Source organism: Cimex lectularius, unplaced genomic scaffold (assembly GCF_000648675.2).
Source record: "Cimex lectularius strain Harlan isolate CLEC.00 unplaced genomic scaffold, Clec_2.1 scaffold234, whole genome shotgun sequence".
Taxonomy (NCBI): domain Eukaryota; kingdom Metazoa; phylum Arthropoda; class Insecta; order Hemiptera; family Cimicidae; genus Cimex; species Cimex lectularius.
In genome coordinates this window covers 476,767-500,444 of record NW_019392804.1, presented here as the reverse complement: position 1 = coordinate 500,444, position 23,678 = coordinate 476,767, and the positions used below count along the sequence as shown (strand labels likewise).

Below are 23,678 nucleotides of genomic sequence, written 5' to 3'. Positions count from 1 at the left end.
GTCTTCGTGCGGAAGCTTACCTGCCTCCCTGTACCATCCTGGGCTACAGTTTTGTGTATGCGGGCACATTGAGATGTTTCTGTGATTTCCTCACAATATCTCCGCAACTAGTCCCGTTTAGCTTTTCGGATTTCTTTGTTGTACTGGGTCAAGGCGTGGGCGTTCGGTTGAATAAAGTTCTTACTCTAGATCTCAGTCTTTCTAGCTGATTGGGCCACCACTGTTTTTGAAGCTCGTCGAAGTACTCTCTATCCATTGAGAAGGTTCGGTCGGTTGGAGGATTTTAGCCTGGCTAAGAACTACCATCCGTCAGTCTTGTGCTTTTTGGATCTGGTATATATATGTAGTACAGGTTACTCTTCGGGATATCTCGTCTTCGCCAGAGTCTACAGAACCGTGTCCCTTTCATGGTCTTAGTTTGGGAACGGACTTATTTTTCTCACTTATAATGACATAAAATCTAAATGTCTCAGGTCACAGACATAGACTATAAGCAAAGACATTCAGCTTTCAAACCTTTCTAATAATGTTGAATTTAGATAAAATCCAGAGGAGATATGATTTGTTGTGGAAGACCGAACATCAGAGAAAGAAAATTTACTTACCCTGACTAATGGAGCAGAAAAGCTTTAACAGCAGCTGACAAGTTTTTCAGTGAAAATCAATGGTTTGCTACTGTTTGTGAAAAAGGGGTGTTAACACAATATCGTTAAACAAATAAACCGAGTGTTATTTACAGTTTATATTTACAATGATAACTCCTAATTACCAGAGATTAAGTAACGTAAAGGATTTATTTCCTTTTAAAATAATGAAAGTGACGGTGAGAAAATTTCGCCCATCATAGTGAGTTGATTTACTTTTGATAAACAGGTAAAATGAAATATTAAACTAAGAATTATTTGTCAGATGAGACTCCGGTGGTTTTATGGATACCCGAATGTTCTCGCTTTCAAACTTTCCTCCTAGGATTTTATTCGTGATGAAAACCGTTCGGAAAATATTTGTCCGAATCGTTTGCGCATTATTCGAAGACATGTCGTCCGTTCCAGTTACATTAGCTGTACAAACAAGTGACACTTCTAACGGATCAGTCTGCGCCTTATCGCACTCAGGAATAGAACATGAGCCCCCTTTTTGTGAGTAACTCAAGTGGAACATGGATTTTCTGTCTCTTTCATGGTCTTAGTTTGGGAACGGACTTATTTTTCTCACTTATAATGACATAAAATCTTAATGGCCTTATGAACTTTGCATATTAGCCAAGTAACGTGATCATATTTATATGAGATGTGTATTTTTTTTTGGGGGGGGGAGGGTTACATGAAAAAAAGGGACAGGGGCGACGGCGGGAATCGAACCCACGACCGCGGGGTCTACGAACCGAGAGATTATCACGTGGCCCATGGATAGAAATTTTAAGAAACCCCTTGTCTTCTTTACTAATTAAAATATTTTAACAATCGATAATATTGCTAACAATTAATGTTGTAGACATTGTATAAATCAAAATACAATTGTTGTGCGGGCTAATACTACTTTCTAATAGTATTAGTACTTTTTATATTTCCAAACCTAATTGTTTTTGCTTCGATTTCATCTATAGACGAATTTGAATTCTTTATTCTTCGATGTCGCCTAGGGGTCAGACTACCCCGACTACTGCCCTCTGGGAGCGAGATTGGCAAACCAATCTTGTTCCTCCTCTACACCTCTGATGTCCCGTCTACACCCTCTACCCTCCTTGTATCCTTTGGCGATTAGTGTAAGCGTGCTATCATCTGATTCTGCAATTGCTTCGGAGGAGCTCCATGCCCACTAGCCGATTGGAGCGAACTTGATAAAGATTAATTAAATCAAATGTACCATGATATCCCCAAACCGACTGCGTACACTAACTTGGGTCACGTCTATTTAGGGACGAACACACTAACACACCCACCAATGCAAATAGAAATGAAAAACTTCAACCTACTCTATAAACTTCTTGACGCAAATCCATGGGGCGCCGATAAAGATATTATCATCAAACGAATACAGTTATTACACTTTCAGTTCAGAGTCATCAGAATTATAGTTAAAAGATACCTACTGTGTCTCCAATGATACTCTCCACAACGACCTCAAAATACCCTTCTACAAAAAAAAATTTCAAGTTCTACGATAAACTCTTCTCACATCCCAACCCATTAGCCCAATCATATCCAGCATAGTCCAACCTATATAAGATCTCTCGACATATCCAAGGAGCCATTTTCGATTTCTACTTGATGCCTTTCCAGTTGTAGATAACCTGATGCGTTACGTCTAGAGACCAGGCTATTCTCACGAAAGGTTGACTATCAAAGAAGCCGTTAAATGACGGTTCCGTAGTGCTGTAAGAGCAATAAAACGATCGTCTCTAGCCGTCGTACATCGCGATCGAACAATACCTTCGCTTTGCTCAAAACCTCCGGTGGTCATAAACTGTTGTAGCCCATCGAGGATGGAAGAGCGTGGCACACCCAGGACTTGGGGTATGTAACGGACTTGTCCGTCGTTGGCCACAGCATCTGCCCAACCATGCTTTTAAGATCATCAAAGGAAACCAGTAAAACCACCAATAACTCACTGGACTTGTTGGCTCTGGAAAGGATGAAATTGAACTGATATTATCTCTTAAAAATAAACATCCAGTTATTAATGTTTTAAGTCAACTATTAATATTTATACCTAGGTATTATGGAAAATAAACAAATAAATACAAGTGGGCGGTTGTTTTTGTCTTCGGATTATTTCGCTCCTACAAGACTGCATTGTCGTCCACCTTCTTGACTCTAGTCTTGGGGGATTCCACATCGGTTTGCTGCCTAGGTATAGGTGTAGTCCTAAGTAGGTACGTAACTTGATTAAAGATGGTGAAAAGCCCAACAGACCAAATCAGTGAAGTTAGGCAGATCAAAATGATAGAAAACTACGGAAGCAACATATTATCACCCCGTATCTACAAAAGAAATCTCACACTATGATAAATAATTCCATCTGTATTATTTTTTTACATTTTGTTTAAATAAATATTATTAGAATGATCACCTGTCAAATGATGTGTTAAGTATGGTTAGAGATTTTTGGATCTCTATTAAGCTGTTTTATTTAGGCTTAATGACTTTATTATGCACTGTTTCACTTTTCCTTTATTTTTCTTGTGCTTCTTGATGATTAACGTTTCTATTATTTTTGAGTAGTGAGTCACTGTGAATATTTTTCCCTCCTGTGATTGCACAAGCACTCATAACGCTTTTTTCAATATTTTGAGTTTAATATTAATAATTTTAATGTAATTTAAAAAGCATGGTGAATTTACAAATGATCAACTCTTAGCATCTTGGGTTTGTCTTAAGTGTGCTGAGTTATATTATTTTCAAACAAAAAAAAACAATAAAATTAATTGATTATTAATGATTACTGTTAATTATATTGGGAATTTTTGAATGGATATATTTTAGAAGAAAGGAAAATCAGTTGAAGGAAATTAAACCCACAAACACTGCGACTTAGGATAGGGACGTTGACGTCAACCAGCCTTCACCGCATTTATTCATTTGTCAGTCGATCAGAAACAGGGTGTTCTAGGTCGGTTTCCACCTTTTGGCATGTTTGCAGTTAACCGCGGATTAAACCGACCTCAGTTGAACTTTTCATACGGTAAACGTCAAAAGCAAGCAGTGGTGGAAAATCGGCTAATGAAGGTCTCTATTCTAGAAACTTATAACTTGGATAAGTTTATACGGATCACTAATTCAATTCGTTTGCTTCTGATATCATGCCGGTTGAAATTCAAAACGTGATGAAATTAAACATTCGCGACTGACTCCAGGCAAACGTTAACAATGAACAATAACAAAGAAAATTCAAGGAAAGCGTAAAAAAAAACTTGGCGGTTTAAATGGAAATAAAGAACGTATTGTTTAAATTTTCACTGTGGCAATTTAAAATTGAGACGGGCTTTGGAGGCAGAGGACGCGCTTTCTCGGGGAGTTGAGAAGCTCGGCAAGTGAACAAAGGGCGGATGTTGTTTAATTGAAACATGGTTGTGTTTAATTTCATGTCGACCTTTCGACTTTTGTACAACTACAATCAGAACAGAATTTCGCATTTTATTGAAATCAGTTAAAAGCAAATGGATAAAACAGTACACGGCGGGCTTAATAAGTTGAAGGATTTTATTTTTATACAAGGAAAAGTTGGACGGTAGCGTGACATGTAATAAGTGTTGTTTAGTGTTTAAAAATAGAATATAGGGAGCCATTATTTATGTATTAAGGCGGAAAATAGTACATTCACGTACGTAATATATTAGCAATGGACTAATGGATATTGTAATCTTTGATGACTTTTTTTTATTGTCTCAAATTTTGATTAGTTTCTAGCACAAAACAAAACAAGACAANTAAAATTTAAAAACTTCAAATCCTAAATCTAATAAACTTACATTTGTACTTCTTGGACCTACGTTTCATACCAAAACTAGTGATTCAACGAAAGATGTGATTTAACTAAAGATATAAATAATATACAACATACATTAGGACAATTCTCTTGTTCACATATATCTTATCATGACTGACATCTCATATTGCTTTTTAGATATCAATTCTCCAAGAAGTAAAACCAAAATAATTTACATTACACATGTATATTTGTGTGCCGATTCTTGTGTTCTTTTCGCGCTGTATCGAACGGAACAATTTTCGAGTCAATCGGACCCTATTAAAAGAGGTTTTTTTGTTGTTAATTACTGAATGATCAACTGGTGGCGTTCTTTGTGGAAACTTGCATTGTACTTTACAGTACCTAATGTCTAAGCAATCAAGAGTTTCTTTTTTGGCAAGTAGTGCTTGTATTCAATACTCAATAAAACAAAAGAAGACCAGTAATCAAGGGGAACTTTAACTTGGGACCTCAATTAAACGCTCCAATATCCGTAGAATTCATTTCTTATAACCATATCTTTCCAACGGTTATTTTTAGGTTTGCGAGGAATATGCAGTCTCTTCCATCTTCCCAGTAAACGCTGGTGTCCCCCGAGTAGTATCCTAGGTCCTGAGCGCTAGTTTTTTTACACCAAAGATTTCCTTTTATCTCCTCTAACAGTTAAATCCACATTTGCTAATAATACAGCTATCCCAAATTGGAACACACTGTACTAATACAACTGGAACTGGAATAAAGTATGGGCATCCTTCCCTTGTAACCCTTTATTTCCAATGGTTATTTTGAGGTTTGCGAGAGATGTGCACTCTTTCCCATCTTCCCAGTGAACGCTGATGTCCCCCATGTTTGTATCCTAGGTCCTATCCTCTACTCCTTTTTTACCCATGGTATCCCTGCATCTCCTTTAACAGTTATATATGTACATATTCCTACGATGCAGATGTCCTTTTTTTCTCATTCTGATCATTGTCGATTCCCACTGAAACCTTCAAACCAACATTTTCTCGCTGGAGGGAAAGTAAATATTTAAATTTTACGATTCCATGGATCACCTTCCTCCTCTCTACATGAATATCATTCTGGCTTGAAAAACCAGACGCTCCTTGGGATTTGCTAGGTTATGTTAGCTTTGCGACGGATATGCACTCTCTTCCATCCTCCCAGTGTCTTCCTCCACGGTTGTATCCTAGGTCGTCTATTCTACTCAATTTACATCCACGATATCCTTTTTGTCTCCTCCAACTTTATATCTACATTTGTTGATAGTGCAGTACCCCAAATTTACTTGATTGAAGAGTGATATAAACGTAGAACAAAAAAATTAACTAGACGATAAGTAAATATTTATATTTTACATATAACTATTATTATTATCTCCTCTTTATATTAACAGCATCTTTCTTCCCTACGATACTGTAATTACCTTGGACTATTTCTGAGCAGGCGACTTACATGTCCCAACACTGGACCAATTGGAACTAAATAACAGTTTAGTTGACTGTCATTGGCTTTCAAAGGATTACTTTCTAGAACTTTGGGGTTCAACTAAACCCTCCAATCCAGACCTAACAATCCAAGATCTGAAAAATAGTCTGTTTTTTTCATATTCAATTTCATCATCCACACCAACCTCAATATTTCGCAATATTTTATTATTTTTTTCGTCCATAACTCGGCAAGAACCATCCCAACCATACTAACCTGGTATACAACATCCTCGTAGGTAGTAGAGCGCCTCTTATTTGAAAAAATGTGACATTGCCCAGAATCAGAGGTTGTCGTGCTGCTGTTCTTCGATGCTGTATCGTAGGACCCATCATGTTCCATCATTTTAACAAAACACCTCGCGTAAATCTTGGAAGACAAATATAATATCAAACAGTGCTGCAACTACATTTTTTTACAACCGTTGGAAAATTAATGTTAATAAAACTGAAGCAATAGTATTATTACCGTCAAAGACCGGCATACTCCGACCGATTTGAATATTCTACTCATTACATGTTGTAATTAAAGTGACGGTTTGTATTAAATCAATTAAAATAAAAAAAGTTTTCAACAAGCATAGACAATTGCCATATAAGAATTTCCAAATTTAAAGCGGGATTCTTCCTGGTCCGAGTCGGTCAAATAAATGGGAGAGATAATCGGACCACTTCTACGACAACCATACCGACTAAACATAATCGACTCACTTCAATTATTCTATGTAAATGATAGAGAAAAAAAATGACAAATTCTGCTACACACTGTAACTGACCAACACTTCTTCCATACAAAGTGGTTATCATCATGTGCATGCCATTTCTAGGGTCTCACATGCAGGAATAATATACCCACTACAGATTGTGCAGAAGTTCCTGACTCCCCTCCGATATACACGCATATTGGAACTGCACACTGCGACATAAGTGACTATAGCTTGGTCGACAGAAACGTGCACAGGATACAACATTTTTATATAAAAATCCCGGTGTAAGTAGGGATTTCTCGTTTGGTCTATTTTGGGATGTTTTTATTATCCTGTAAATACTATTGGTAAAATATAATGTTGTGGCAAGAAATTTTATATGCTACAATAATTTTTCAAAATAGTGTTTTTCCCATTTTCTCTGGTCGGTGTGCCATTATTTTTACTCTTGCATTGCGATTCTGCGATTGATCTGAAATGCCCGATATCATTAATGCATTGTTTATATAAAATGTATTGTGTAACTCTCTCTTATAATTTTTTTTTCAGATTCCTGGCATTCTCATTTTTCCATTATAAGAAACCTGAGAAAACTCGTGAATCCTTCTGTAGGAGAGTTCAGCTCATTGTGCGGCCTAAAAGTATTATCTATGTTCGTTATAATATATGGTCATAGATGGATGACGACGGTCTTCGGACCTCTGTCTAACTTGGTGGAAGTCGAATTGGTAATTTTGTCATAAACCAATTTTTATACTTCTAGCCTAAAGATTTTCCTTTATAGAATTCCAGGCGTTTCTTGTGGACGATAATGACCAACGGAGCGATCGTTGTTAACACGTTTTTAATTATCACTGGGTTTCTTACATACTATAAAGTTCTGAAAGATGTCAATAACAAAGTGAATTATAACGTATTTAAGTACATTTACAGAAGATGGGTCAGGTAAATTTTAAAAATTCATCTAAATACATTTACCCATTCCTTCCACAGAAATTTACAGTTTCCAATGGATCAGTACCATGATTTAAAAAACATCAAGAATTGTCATGGTACCAACTGTTCACACGAGATCGGAACGTAGATGTGTCTTCGGAACATGATATGAGATCGAGGGAATTTAGGTGCGGGAAAACAAAGCCTCTTTTACGCTGGGTTGTTTTACGGAAATGAAAGTCGAATAACTAGGTTGTAAGAAAAGTCCTTGCGCAACAAAACCGTTATAGCACGCTATAGCAGTCATTGCATTATCATTCCCTCTTCTGGTTTCTCGTTTCTTTCTTATATAGCAGTCAGAACTCCTATGCCCAAATTTACCACATTCTTAACATTTTCCTGCAAACTGTGGTTACCTTTTAAAATTGTTAAAATGTTCGTTGTGTTTCTATTTGTTGCCAACAGGCTGTCTTGCTGCTTTAGTATATAAGGTTTCATTATTTATATTTTTAATGTCCAATCGTCCGTCCCTCTTTTCTTGTGGCGCTTCTTCTTCGATTAATTTAACTTTCAAATTACTGAGACTTCGAATATCGTCCCTTGATTCTATCACGACGGCAAAATGTTCGTATTCTTCAGGTAGCGATCCATTCAATACAATGCTTCTTCACCAGTAATGTTAAGACCAGAATTCATTGCATACCAAAATGCTGTGCATTTGCAATTTCCACGATATGTAGTTCAGTTTTTCGATATTTTGCGAATCGTTCATCGAGGCCATCTTCTTTTCGGTCACGTAAATCACGAACCCTCGTAACTTTATTAAAACGCCCTCACGTGCTTAAGCTTTACTGAAACGCATACACGCACCTGGGCCCATAACCTGTCAGGTGAAGGAGTTCTTATATAGAAGAAAACGAACTGTTTGAACACAGTTTACAAGTTTATTTATGACTGAGGAAACACTCAGTACAACCATTGGGCTTAAATTTAGACAGACCTGCGCAAGCCCTCTCTAACTACTGCACAAGATGGCAGGGAGAACATACTTAAGGCCATCTATATAATAAACAGTACTATTATTATACAAATAATACATTGTGTCGATTCTTTTTCTAACAGTAACCTAAGATGTCCTTAACTCTAACCCAAACCTATGTACATCCATTCCTTGGCCAATTTATCGGTCTTCGCGTTGCCGCTTTTCCCTGTATGCTCTCGTACCCAAGCAAAAGTAATTTTGTTGTCGTCTCCAATATCTCACAGGAATGAACCCCTGGACATTACTACCGATGCGCTTTTACCTTATTCCTTACAATGCTCATAGCATTTACGCAAGCTGCTGGTTTGGTAAAATGAATATTCTTGTACCGTGGGTCCAAAATGGTTGAAATATTCATTTTGTTATTTTCCTCTAAATTTGAAAATCATGCACGGGAAGCTGGAGCTTGAAAATCAAGCACCGTTGGAAGAGCTTCTTTTATTTCATACAGTACTGATATCGGGTCAATCAATATGTTATATGCAGCTCAGTAATCATTATGTTGACCATTGGATTACTGTTGTGATCGTGCAATATTTCTCTCCACAAGCTTGTTTGTGACAAATTCAAATGGTCGAAGAGAAACAGTTGTTTTATGTAGCGATTTCTTTCCCTGACTTTTAAATTAAAAAATTAAATAAAAATTNTAACATTTTTACCTGCGAGATTCCGTAGCCAGGTGTGAGACAATCTCTCTTACATCTTTGCCAAATTTTTCATAGCATTATTGAATACACACATGGATTGAATACAACATACATCAAGTTTTAATAAAATAATGTTGGACATAATGAAATTATTCAGCACCGTGTAAAAGCATTTATAAATACTTTTAATAGCTATTTGGGTTGTTTCAGTTGCGTTGATTTGACTAAATGTTTGGCAAATTTCCAATCCGGTTTGGCACAGCAAAACATTTTGTTGGTTCTCTCAAATAACTCAATATCACATTTTATGAACTTTCCAATCACTTTTTTTAAAGAAATGTTTTAAAAAACTACGTGTTTGTAGTTGTGGTTAAAAGAACAAAGTAGTTATCGATCTACAGTAATTAAATTGTTATGCTGGGGTATCTTCATAAGTTCTTAGCAATGAAAATGCAGATATTTAGGGTTTCACCAAGCTTTCGGAAATTTAGCACCTCAGAGCCTATTTATTGAACAAATATATTAACAAATTATATAAAATTCTTTGGTATTGCATAAATTGAGAAGTTTCAATGTTTTTGTAATAAATTATATTTAAAGCCTTACTTTACCCACTGATGAAATTGAAGTTTAAGCGATATTTTAAGTTAAAATTGAGGTTTCGGCTGACTTGGGTATGACTGACATATTGGAATGGATGAAATTGCAGTTACAGTATGAATGGTGAACTCTTGGTAAAATATGTGGACGACTTTTGGTATGATATCTATTAAGATAGATATACCAAAAAAGGTAAACTCGTATCACGATTCGGTTATATTCACATTAGAGGAGGGGTTGGATGGGAAATTACCATATCTGGGCCTTGTTATTTAAAAAAAGTGAATTTAACCGACTGACAATTGGTACAAGAAGCCTACAAGCCATGGTAGATTCTTTGACGTCAACTTCTCTCATTCTTTTGCGTTAAAATTTAATTATGTTAAGAATCTGGTCGACCGAGTTTTTTGCCTCAGCAATTCCAAATATTTAGAAAAAATTATAGCAAAAATAAACAAGTTATTAAATATTAACCATTACTATGTGGCTTTGACGAGGAGACTAACGAATGCGTAGCAAGGCAAGTGTCCTCCCAATGTCAAATACCGAGATGAACAGAAATGATAAATCAAGTATTATTAAGTCACTTACGTTTATACCCAGAGTTAATTTTTATTAATTTTTAAAAATAAACGATAAAATTGGTATTATGTACAAATACAAGTATAATCTACACTCGAACTTGAGAGCCAATGAGCCTTTGAACTCACAATGTAACGTAGTATGTAGGTTATCGTGTACGGGTTGTAATGTGAAATATGTCGGACAAACGAAACAGAAAATAGTCATGAGTATGAACCACACAGAGTAGGTGGCAAAAATGGGACGAAAATTTCAATCTTGGCAACACAAGCACTGGAAATTCGCTTGGAAATTTGGACAGGCAGCTACTCGTGGAAAAGCTTTTTGTACAAATAACGCCCCTTACTTGTAACCTGCAAACGGATAGATTGGGCTCCATCTCGGTATACTTGGCAATCTTAGTGCGTACAAAAATCGAAAACAAAAATTGAATCAAGAAAATATTGACAAAAAAATTCAGCACTCTTTAATATTGCCTTTTCTACGAGAAACATACTGTAGGTGAAATTTGAACAATTACGCTGCTAAAACCGAAACGTAAGTAAAATTACATTTTTTTTTTAAAGAGCAGGAATAATGGTGAAACCATGCCAGAAATGATCTATATTTAGAATTTAATTTCTCGATCCGCGTGCTCCTGTAAAACTACCAAGTAAATTTTATTTCAAACTTGAAGTTAAAAAAAAAGTAATAATGAAGGGTGGAGAAAAACTTTGTTCAGCAGGAATATAGTAAGTTTAAAAATGAAACATAGAGTGTTACAAAATTTTAACACAAAAAAATGTCTTTAATCCAAATGACTTACTTAGTAATGTAGAATACAGATCGTCTCATTAGAGTTAAAAAGCACTGGGGTAGATATTCTAATCGAAATAACAAGATAACCTGAATCCCAGGATAAGATTGCAGCTGGATGAACATAGCTATCGCTACGTTTTGTTAAATTTTATTGAGCATTTAAAATGTAAAGTAAAAGTTAATTAAAAAATGATTTATTACTAAATATTGTTATGTATTTATTATTCGTTTAATAATTTATAAATTAATAATTATGTAATATACACTGATGGACAAAATAAACGAACCATCCTTAAATTTTAATGTATTTACGTTTATTCATATTTTGCCAGCAGTAGGTTTGGTTGTAAAAAATAAGACATTTAAAAAGAAAATGTTTATTACATAATTGGTGGAAAAACAATTATTGAGCAAAGAACAAAAAACATAATCTTTTTAAAAAGATCGAACAATACACTCACTCCACCATTTATCTTTTCTACAAAAAAAAAAAAAAAAAAAAATTCAAAAACAAATAAAAATGTTTAAAAAAGTTATTTGTCCCCTTTAGTACCGAGTATTTCCGCCTCTGGCACGAATCACGTCGGAAAAGATTTCTGATAAAATCTTAAGGAATTCTTTCCCATTCATCAAGAACAGCCGTTTTCATCTCTTCTAGGTTGTCAGTATCTGGGTTTCGCCGTCGTATTCGTCACTAAAGTTGGTCCCAAATGTTTTAGATTGGGTTCAAATCTGGACTTCGAGCTAGCCACACCAAGCACTTAATACCAGCCTCATTCAGATACTCATCCACGATACGTTCTCTACGGGGCCGGGCATTATCCTGCATTAGCAAGAACCTCTGTGAAGAGATCTTCCTCGCACAACAACCAATTCGATGCGGGCGTTCAAGGAAATGCCACCCCAGAACATCAATGACTACCAATGCCGCCTGAGAAACCGTACAGCATGGGGTGTACCTTTCTCCTGAGAGTCTCCATACGAAATTACGCCCACACCATCGAACATCGATGTGGGGGGCAAATGGCACTACATTTTCTTCGATTATGTCTTGTAAGTACCTGTGTACGCACGATAATGCCAGTCCCCATTGAGCACGTATTGTGGATGACTATCTGAATGAGGTTGGAATTGAGTGTGGTGTGTCTAGCTCGAAGTCCAGATTTGAACCCAATCTAACACATTTGGGACCAACTTAAGCGACGAGTATGACGGCGAAACTCAGATCCTGTCAACCGAGAAGAGATGAAAACGGCTGTTCTTGACCCGCACTTTTTTAGGGCCACCATACGACCCGGTCACTAAACTTATAGTTTTTCTTTAATACGTTATTTTCGTGGTCGATTAGAACGAATAAAAATGATAATTAATAGGCGAGACGTGTAAAACCAACATGGCTTGCTCAGACGCGAGTATCAATTTCTTCTGCTTATATAAAAAAAATAAGAACAGGTTTGATTCTTGTTCAGCGATAATGTTTTAAATTTTTATCTCCAGCATCGCATCTTCTTGGAGAAACTTTCCTTTTCTTCGGCATCAATGTAGTAGAAAACCCATTGAGCAATTCCTTCATCAGAAAGAGACTGCGAAAGGAGTTACAATAAAATAGAGGATTAATTTTACCCGTCCAGATAAAACCTTTTCAAGAAAATCATATTGTAAATTAATATTGTGAAGTTCATTCTTCTGCCTCATCCGTCTGGAAATTCAACCGCCGAACTTATTATATTCTCCAAACGGTTTTAATAATTTCGGACGATTTTCCAAAAAACTCATTTTTTTAAATTTGTGTAAAATTTTGGAGGGTGATATTTTAGAAAAAGTACCTAGAATGTTTTTGAATCATTGGCTCTCTTTCTGCCTCCCTTTGAACCTTTAGCGTCGGGACAAAATTATCCTTCGTTTGTTCCCATTTGTTGTAAAAAAGTGGTGAAAGGTTGACCCGACTCTCGTAATTCGTTTTCTATGAAACTCCTTTTCCCATTTGGACTATTGTAAGTTGTTTTCGTTTTCGTAAATTGCCAATTATAAAGTTTTTCACTAACGTCTCCGTACTTTGAAATCGTCCAGTAACACTTTTATTCCCGTTTATTTCATGCTGCTGAAATAACTTCATTTGGTGTATTCATCTTTTTAAACATTTAATTTGTTCATATTTTAGACTGACGCCTGCTTATGCTTACGTAATGGCTTTTGGTGTATTCATTTTTCCTCATCTGGAACTCGGGCCGATGGCACGCCATGTCATATGGAGGAATTATTGCGACCAATATTGGTGGACGCATATTTTGTACGTCAACAATTACGTTAATACGGATAAACAGGTTGAAAATTGATAGAAGGCATCTCGTGGAAGATGGTAAAAAGCGAAAAAATGTTAATGTTTCAGTGTCTAATACCTTCCTGGTACATGGCAGTGGATGTACAGCTCTACATATTCTGCTCCGTCTTGGGATACGTGCTGTATAAGCACAGGAACACCGGGATTGCGATTCTGCTCGTCTCGGCCGTCGTAGCGTTCGTCGTCCCAGGATTGCAAGTTATCATTAACCGTTACGAGAGCGTAACAGTTTTTTATGTCAGGTAATTCCATTCGATTTATTATGTTATTTTATATATATAATGACCTGAACCGGATAAAGAATAAATTTAAAAAAGTAAATTAATTTTACTTAACTTGGGCGCTAGGCATAAGCCAAAGAAACGAAAAATGAGAAAATAGAATAACACTGACCTTAGTTTACGTACTAAAAGATAGGAATTCATGCTCACGACCAGTCAGGGTACGGGAGGGTAAGGTTCGCGTAATAGCAAAAAAATAGTTAAACAATGAAAATAGAAAATAACACAGAATAAGATAATGAGGTAAGGTATAATAAACAAATCTGTACAAATCTCGTGATAATCGGTAGCGGAGTGGGCCTGGACCGTCCAATCTCCAGATGGGGACAGCTAAGCTTCGCTGGTCAGGTGAGGAGAGCCATGTCTTGGCAATCCAAGCCACTAGGTTGCAATATATTCGAAATAAAGTGCATCTACCGAGCATAAGAACAGCCTAAATCGCTCCTTTGTTCAAGTTTAATCACACTTCGAATGGGAGTTTATAAGATTTATAGACTTTCTCTAGTACATGTACAATAGAGAATGACATCCATATGGTGGTTTTTATCATGGCTTGTTTTTGATTTTCATTTTCACGTCATTGAGTTTGCGTACCGATGTCCATGGGCTGAGTTAAGTTAGGCATGGTTGGACTATGTATAGGTTTAGGGTAGGAGTCGGGTTAAGTTAGTGTAAGTTATGTAGGTTAGGTAGTGTTAGGGTTAGGGTTAGTGTAAGGGATAGGGATAGTGTTAAGGACAGGTTAGGTAACATATCCATGATTCATTGTTTTTCCGTTAGTGGAGAAATATGCAAGTGCAAAGTTTTCAAATTTTTATTTTCAAAACTCCAGGAGTCATTAAGCACAATGATCCCGAAAGATGAAAACCTTCCCACTTAACAAATTCGTACAGTCATTTTTTTTTCATGTTATTAAGCATAAGAATAGCCAACAACGCCCTTTCGTTCCGGTGCACTCTTTAAATTCAATTTGGAATGGGAGATAAAAGGTTTAATTAAGACTTTCTATAGATCACGCTCAACAGAGAATGCCATCCAATGTGGATGTTTTTAACATAGATATGATTTGAAATTTAATTTTCGCCCATAGGTTGGGTTAGAAATGGTTAGGGTTAGAGAGACAGGTACATTATGTAGGGTTAAGGTTAGGGTTAGGTAGTGTTATGGTCCGGTTACGTCAGGTTAGGTTGGGTAGTGTTAGGGTTAGGGTTAGTGTAAGAGAGGGGTTAGGTTACACATCCATGCATCAATATTTTAGCGTGAAGCGGAGAAATATGCAAGTGCAAAGTTTTTATTTTTACAACTGCAGGAGTCACTAATCACAATGATCCTGAAACTTGACAAACCTTCTCACCTAATGAATTCGTTCGGACCTGTTACTTTACGTTTGTTTTTATCCACAGTCCAAGAGAAAATTATACGTCTCTATCTAGTCCTAAACTCCCAAAACGTAGTACCAAACCACCAATTTGGTTTCGGTTCACATCACATCACCTTTCAACAGGGCCATATAGTTGTTGACGCCATCTATTCCGGCTTTGAGCAAGGAGAGTATTATTCTGGTGAGTATTCTCTCGAAACTAAAGGCTCTACTCTCTTTAACCAATTACCTAATACTAAGTTAGGTACCAGGTCAATCTGGTGCAGAATTTTCCGTTCTCTTCCTTGTCAGTGCTGGATTATAGCAAGGTAGTATTCTTAGTGTTCTGCTTCTTATAGTATAGGTACATGGCGATCTCGCAAATTCCCTACACATGCCTTGCTACCCAAAGATAGCTGCCTTCCATATTAAAGTCTATCTAAACGGAATCCAACAATGAACCACCATTCAACTACTACTCTAAATAAAGTTATTATATGGAATAAAATTAGACCAGAGGTAACAAAAAACAGACTTTTGTTACAACTGACTTGCTTTCAGGAACTTTGAGTTCTGGTTTGGAGATAAGCAGTTCATTGATACTTACATGCACTTCGAAGCCAGAGCCCTATCCTACATAATCGGGATGTTCGGTGCCTACGTCTATTACACGGCAAAGCCCAAGAAAATCAAATTTACGCAAGTAAGTTTTGAGCAAAATTTCAATGGAAAAATGTATAATAATGTGGATACGTATTCTAGAAGACACTCTATTTGATAACTGTGGTAATGAACTTCGCCCAAACAGTAGCACTGCTGGCGCCGTGGTTCTTGTACCTGCCAGGAAAGCCGTACAGTATAGTAGGTCACTTCATGTACGCAGTCACACATAAAATCCTGTGGGGGATACCTATCTGTTGGTTCATCGTCATCAGCAGTCTGACAAACTTCCGTAAGTTTATCAAATATATATATTTACCACTTTTCAAAAAAAAAAAAAAAAATTATATATATATATATATATATAAGTTTTCATTGCGTTGAGCTTATATAAACCAGTCAATCAATATAAAAGAATTGCATAAGAATGTCTCTGAAAACATAAGCATTACATTAGTTGTCGTGCCAAAACAAAACTATTAGATACGTATTGTTGTAAAAAAAATCTTTAGCCTTAATGACTTTTCTTTAATATGTCAGCTCTTAACACGAAGGATCGTCATCAATATCAAACCTTCGCTTAACATCAAAATTTGACATATGTTTTACACAAGCAAAATATGCTTGAGCATTAATTGTGTCATAGATGTTAGTGATTAAGATTAGGTTAGGTTAAATAGGGTTGGTTAGGATAAGAGGGTAGGTTAGGTTAGATTTGCTTGGATTGAGCATCTTACTAAATTTGCTCGAGAAAAATTGTCTTTCTAATTGGTGAAAAAAGCCTGACCATTTTTTTTCCATGATCGATTTACATTTTTCTAGAAAATAAAGCAACACAAAATGTATTATAGAAATTAATCATTACAGCGAACTGTTTTTTAATTCAATCAAAAATATAATTAGTACTCTTGGTCACGGTTCAAACATTATTTGACATATTTTTTTATTAAATAGTATTTTAAAATGTGGGTATTATGCATTTTGGAAAATCTTAATAAAAATATTATTGTAAAGATAAAATTTCATCAATCGTCCAATAAGAAAATTGATTAAAGACTTCTTGAGTGCGCATGTGTTGGGTTAGGTTTGGTTAACGTTTTGGATAGGCTAGATAAGGTTTGGTTCACCTTAGGTTGGGTTAAGGTTATGTTTGGGCTAGGTTAGGTTGGGTTAGAAATGATGAACGAATTTAAAAAGGATTAAGTTGGGTTAGATTTAGAATTGAATTATTAGCGGCGAAAATATGCGAGTACGAATTATTATGTTTACTTTAAAGTATTTACCTTGCTTTTTCGTTCATTTCCAACGGCTATGTGTTTCATATCAAATTTAAAAAATTTAATCACAAAATGAAACAAAAATTTAAAAATCTTTATTAATCTACGATTATTCCATGTTTCACAAAACATTTGCTTCCAACCTGTCCAAGCTCCGAACAACTGCTATTAGGGATAATAAAGAGGGTTGTGCTAGGATTTCAAAGCCAAGCCCCTTCATTTGTTCACAGCGGGTATGACACAGACATGAGGTCAGGTCTTGTCATGGAATGAAGGAATAATGAACACAACTTACTCGTTAAGGATTCAAGCCTGATAATGCTATACAAAGATGTCCATTTACCAAAATATATAAAATGAAAATACTACTACTATCTACTACTAGTACTATCGAAATTACATTAAAAATTGACAACTTCGCTACCACATTGTAAGGGCAAGAGGTAATGAAAGAGACGGGACATCCAGAAGAAAAGGGATTGGGATCGGCGGAGAGAGAGGGGAAAGTAATTCCATAAGTTGGAAGCATGGATAAGGAAGGGATGAATAAAAACAGTAATTTTGGGTTTTTAAAGGTCAAAAAGGCGGGTGCGAGTGTGACGGACGAGTGCAGAGGATCTGAGGTGAGATCATATCTGTATGGTATGACCACAAGTCGGCGAAGAGATCAGTTGGGACCTCGTTGGTTAGCCAAAGATAAAACTTACAAACGATTCATTAGACGTTTTAGCTTATCTTCAAGTTCCCCGGTGAGGCCCCGTACATAAATTGTGGGAGAATAAGGGAAGAAACTAAGACCACGCGAAATAAAGGGGTGAAGGTGGTTGGCACGATGAAACTGATGGCGGGAGAAAAAGTCGGGAAATCTTGAAGATATGGGGATAATGCTTCCAGGACAAGATCTGATCAAGAGGTTCTTGACGGTGGGTTACAATGGTAAATGAAAGGATAGGAGGTCAGTGGAAGAGTCACTGACAGTCAAATGGAAGAGAAACTGGATACAACTTACAAGCATAATAGACAATTTTTCTACGTCCCAATTAGGTCGTCCAGCAGGGACCTTTCCTGTTCTTCAGTTCCGGCTGATTTTTTATCACATTTTGGCAGTAAGTCGTTGTTTCCTCATAAGCAGGAAAAAAGGAAGATCACCCGTCCGATTAACATTTAATTTTAGCACCTGACTGAACGTTCGAACCACTGGCATTGATGATTGTCAAGCATGATCCGTTATGCCCAAATGGCTCCATTTTTTAACGTTGGAGCAGTGATAAACAAAGCTTATGTTCATTCATCTCGTGCACGACGTATCGAGCTTTTTAACGTTTTAAGGTGTCTAATTAAGAGCCTGGATTATACGATGATGGTTATGGTCAGTGGAGTATATATGTTTAACCGCGTTGCATTTTTAATAATCGTCGTAGAGGCTAAATGTGGAAATATGGAGAGGATGAAAGCGCCGAGTGTGTTTTAATATCACTGAAAATGTCAGGGGAGGAGATACGAGTGGGCTGAACATATGTAGGCGGTTCGGCAACTACAAAGGAGGTCGATTAGCGTTAAAGCACCATAATTAACCATAACTCCAGAATACGGTAATTAGAAATAAGTTCAAAAGTTGTTATACGGCTATGACTTTCTATTATTGGTAATGTCATAACAATTTACATTATACAAAGAAAAGATCGCTTTATACAATGATTGGGTAATACACACATTCTGTTTAATGTTTAGCAGTAATTAATAATCTCTTATCGATATTCAATTGGGTTCCATTGCAATTTAAAAACTTAAAGCTATGGAAAATCAGTAAAACTTACTTGCAACTTGACAAGTATAACACGCGGCGTTGATTTGAAAGGCTTGAACAGAGGAGATTCCTGTCTGAAAATGAAAAAGGGCTCCAGGACGACATTGATTGGTTCCACAGCAAGCTCGAATACTTGCCTGACATGAGAAAGAACGGTAGACTGGTCCTGCAAAACCCCACAGAAATCGATAGAAAGATTAAACCAGAAGGCCAGGACAGGATCGACCTAGGTCTACGGATCCGTCATCAAGCTCTACGAAACCGCAGCCTTACGGGAAATGAGTTAAGAAATCTGATAAGACAGGTACGCAATGGACGAGTTCTCTTTAAATATGAGGTAAAAGTTGGCCTCATATCTTTAGATGGGCGTAATTTCATATGGATACGCTCAGGAGAAAGGTACGCCCCATGCTGTACGGTATCTAAGGTGGCATTTGTAGTATTTGATGTTCTGGGGTGGTATTTCCTTGGACGCCCGCATCGAATTGGTTGCTGGGCGAGGAAGAACTCTAACTTCACTGAGGTTCTTGCTAATGCAGGATTATGCCAGGCCCCATAGAGCACGTACTGTGGACTACCTGAATGAGGTTGGAATTGAGTGCTTGGCGTGGCCAGATCCAAGTACACATTTGAACCCAATTGAACACATTTGGGACCAAAAGCGACGAGCACGGTGGCGAAACCCACGTCGTAACACCCTAGAAGAGTTGGAAACGGCTGCTCTTAATGAATAGGAAAGAATTCCTCAGGATTTTAACAAAAATCTTTTCCAAGGCTTTTAACGGACGTGGCTCGTACCAGAGGTGGAAATACTCGGTGTTAAAGGGGACAACATTTTTTTTTACTTTTTATTTGTTTTTGGAATCTCTCTCTCTCTCTCTCTTCTCTCTTCTCTCTTCTCTCTCTCTCTCTCTCTCTCTCTCTCTCTCTCTCTCTCACCCTCTCTCTCACCCTCTCACCCACACATACACACTCTCACATTCACTCTCACTCTCACCATTTTCTCTAACTCATCTACCAGTCTGTCTATCTGCATAGATAGTGAAACATAAAATATTTGATTTTATTAATTTATGTTTTGGGATGTCCGGAAAATGGTGCAGGTTTTCATATTTTCTTTCAATTACCCCTCTATATAATAAATTGTTTACGTTTGATAGATTATTCTTTTATAGGAATGTCAAATCTATTTAATCCTCTTCGAAACAAAAATGTTTGTTTATCTCAGGTGCATTTCGTTATTTGAGAATAATTCATTCATACAGAGTAAAGTAAGATGACAGCACTGGAGCTGAAGTCTTCGGGATGAACCCAAAGACCGAACTGACGGTAAACAAATAATAAATAACAAAAAAATATATTACAGTTTTCCAGTCTGAAATCATAGCGATTGAACACGGCGCCTGGGAAATAGAAAGGCTAGCAATACATTCCCGGAAGATAGCCAACTGCTCTGACAGTCATGTAGCACTAAAGGACCTAGCATAATGCAAGGTGAAGGAAAAGAGTGTTTGGAACTCGCATTGGAAAGCGCATGCACCGGATAGTAGTACAGACAAGAAACACTGAGCAGATACTGCCAGGAAGAGGAGGAGACCGCAGAACATATTTTATGTTTCTGTGAAGGTCTATGTAGATGAAGGTTCTTGCAAGTAGGACAGAAAAACCCGCATGCAACATCCTACACTAAGTAGCCGCTGCCAAAGTTATGGAGGTGATTAACAACCTAAAGCTGGGCAGTGAATTATAAAAAACAGGGGAGCACAATAGATCTATTCAGGTCGAGGAGCAAAAGGCCTTGTGACCGCCTCTTTTATCCCTATCCCTATGTAAGATGACAATCCGTGATTTTAGCGTAATTTCGTTTTACGAGTGTAAACTCGGTCGGAAAGGTGCCTAAACGGCCAGAAACATTAATGATACTTCATTAATGTATACTTATGGCATATACTTATGGCAATGGCCATGTGGTGAGAGCACCGTTCAGAGATGGTTTAAAAAATTTCGAGAGGGAGACTTGGCTTTGAAGACATAGAATGTCGTGGAAGGATTTCTTCCCTAGATGATGATGTTCTGTGAGCTTTGGCCGAAGAAAATCCTAGAACAAATGTTCGAGAACTTTCAGAGAATATTTCAGTTAGCAAATCGAACGACGCTGACCAACATAAGACAATTGGACAGGTGAAAAAGCTCGAAAGTTAGGTTCCTCTTGCATTAAACGACCACCAAAAAAATCATCATTATGAAGTTTACGCAACACCTCTTTGCAGAAACAGATACGAACCTTTTCTGGATAGAATTGTTACTTATGATGAAAAGTGGATTTTCTACGATAACAGCAGACGTTCTGGACAGCGGCAGCGGACAAACGAGAAGCGGCACCATATTTTCCAATGCCCCCAACTCATCAACAAAAGGTGATGGTGACTCTTTAGTGAGCTTCATGGGCTGATTTACTACAGCTTTTGAACCCTGGTGAAACGATTGTATGTGAAATGTATAGCTTTCAATGGTGTTCAACACGAAAACTGTTGGATCTTGATTATGAGGTTCATTCTCCTGGCTCGCCTACCGACTACCATTTTTTCAGCTACCTGGACAACGGTTTACAATGTAAAAAATTTATTGATCAAAAGTCGTTAGAAAATGCGTTTACAGAATTTGTTAATAATAAAAACTTAAAATTCTCTTCAGGGGGTTAGAGAAGTTGGGAGTAGTCCATTGAGAGTTATGGAGAGTATTTTAATTAATAAAACATCATTTATTTAATTGTTTTATTGTATAACCAGAAACCTGCATTATTTTCCTGACAACACAATAGTATACCACTTTTTTTTCAAATTACCTTTTGATCGAAAACTATGGAACACAATAGGCAATATTTTGAATATAAATTGTATTTTAGATTAAAAAATAAGCTATCCTGAGAATATAAAAGGGTTTTTTTTTCAGCTCCACTTAAGTTAATCGGGACAAAACCGTTCCGTATACTGAACCAGCTGAATTATAGCGCCCTTTTGGTTCATACGCCGGTCCAGCTCTTTCTGGCAGGAATGCAGAGGAGCCCGGCGTACTTCTCGCCTGTGCTTTCGGTTCGGCTGTACTTATAAATTGTCACATGTCTAAATGTTTATAATCCGTTTTATTTTTCAGATCTGGAATTTTATCGGCGACTTGGTCTTCTCTTACCTCGTCGCGTTATTCCTTTATCTATTCGTCGAAGCGCCCCTCGCCTGGTTTCAGGACTGCAAGTTCGACTGTTTTAAAACCGTCCGATGTTGAAAACGGAAATATGCGAGATAGGGAAAAAGAGCCAAATTTTTAACCCTTTTGTGATTCATTTGCCCATTGTACATTTTGAAAGGATTGAATAAAAATACAACAATGTGTGATTTGTACATGTGTTCCCCCAATAATCATGATTCAACGTAATGTATATTTTATCAACTAGTCAATAACGGAGTGATAACACGGCTCCCCTATCAAATTGCAAGCACCCACAACGATCCGCTGATAACAAATAATTAAATATTGTTGTTAATTGCAAGTGAAAAATAAAAGAAAAATAATCATATTATGGCCCAAATAAACATAACCCATAGCAAGTCTCAACCATAAATATTTTTTTTTATATTTAAAATTACACTCGACATTTTAATATTGCTGGAAAACAGCCTATTTTCGCCCTTGAAAGGGACTTTTTACGTAACAGGATTTCAGCCCCCGCTAATTGTAACATTTCCAATTTCTTATACAACCAGCTAAGGCTTACATAATTATATATAATTAACTTCTTTCGCCTAAAATTCTCTTTAACCTATGTGACAACCCGAAGGATGACAAACACTGACTGATACGTGATAATCATATTCGTATGATAACATAAGAAATAACTAGAACTCTACTGTCATATGGTATGTAGAAGTATAGCAGGTAAGAGCCATGGTTAGATTAGGTTGCTAACCTCTTTACGATCTTACGAACTATTGTGCAATTTCCGCCATTTTAAAGGGCGATTCGTTAACCTGATCCCAAGTCCTGTTAAAAGTTCCCATGTGTCCTTCAGATCTTGGCTTTTCCTCTTCCAGGAATAGGAATGTAAGCTTGGAGGCCTTTGCACCAAGAGGACATGCTCAGCTGTTTTTCCTCCCTGGCAATATGAGGCAATACGACAGTCTTGTTTCTGCTGTTCCGAGTCAATACTCATGCCTCCGGAGCCTGCTGTACCATTCTAGTCCTGACGTGTTCTTCGTAATTGTGCCTGATGGTTCTTTAACGAGCATTTTTCGCATTCCTCTGTCGTGAATACATTCCCATTAAGCTGAGGACTTATGATTAACCCATTATCTGCGGGATCTGTTTTTTTTTTTTTTTTTTTTTTTTTTTTTTTAAATATGGCACGGAGATATGGCACATCCAAAATAGATTGATGTTAATCATAACCTGACAATAATTTGAATGCCAGGGCACAACAGAATTCTGGGTAATGAACAGACAAATTGCCCAAAGGAGGATCCGCAAGTTCATCAAGTCCAGAACCTATAATTGAAATAACAGGATCAAACATACATATAGATACTTACTATTTCTATTTTAGACTGTTCTATCTCAGATTTTGTCCATACGCTAGAGGTGCCAGACATAGTAAGCATTATGGTTAAAGAACCCTCGCCAAATACATTG

The 23,678-nt window shown here is 36.9% G+C and overlaps 1 protein-coding gene across 2 annotated transcripts in view; it reads left to right on the top strand.

The window, feature by feature from the left end:
- Positions 1-22,384, top strand: part of LOC106664772 (nose resistant to fluoxetine protein 6-like) — a 65,014-nt gene extending 42,630 nt beyond the window's left edge. For both annotated transcript variants that reach the window (XM_014390765.2, XM_014390766.2), the window contains 8 exons: positions 7,214-7,392; positions 7,449-7,609; positions 13,431-13,593; positions 13,659-13,852; positions 15,813-15,954; positions 16,014-16,203; positions 21,948-22,087; positions 22,149-22,384. In XM_014390765.2, the coding sequence (XP_014246251.1) occupies positions 7,214-7,392; positions 7,449-7,609; positions 13,431-13,593; positions 13,659-13,852; positions 15,813-15,954; positions 16,014-16,203; positions 21,948-22,087; positions 22,149-22,277 (1,298 nt within the window). In that variant the 3' untranslated portion in view covers positions 22,278-22,384. The remainder of the gene's footprint in view (positions 1-7,213; positions 7,393-7,448; positions 7,610-13,430; positions 13,594-13,658; positions 13,853-15,812; positions 15,955-16,013; positions 16,204-21,947; positions 22,088-22,148) is intronic.
- Positions 22,385-23,678: the final 1,294 nt, after the last annotated feature.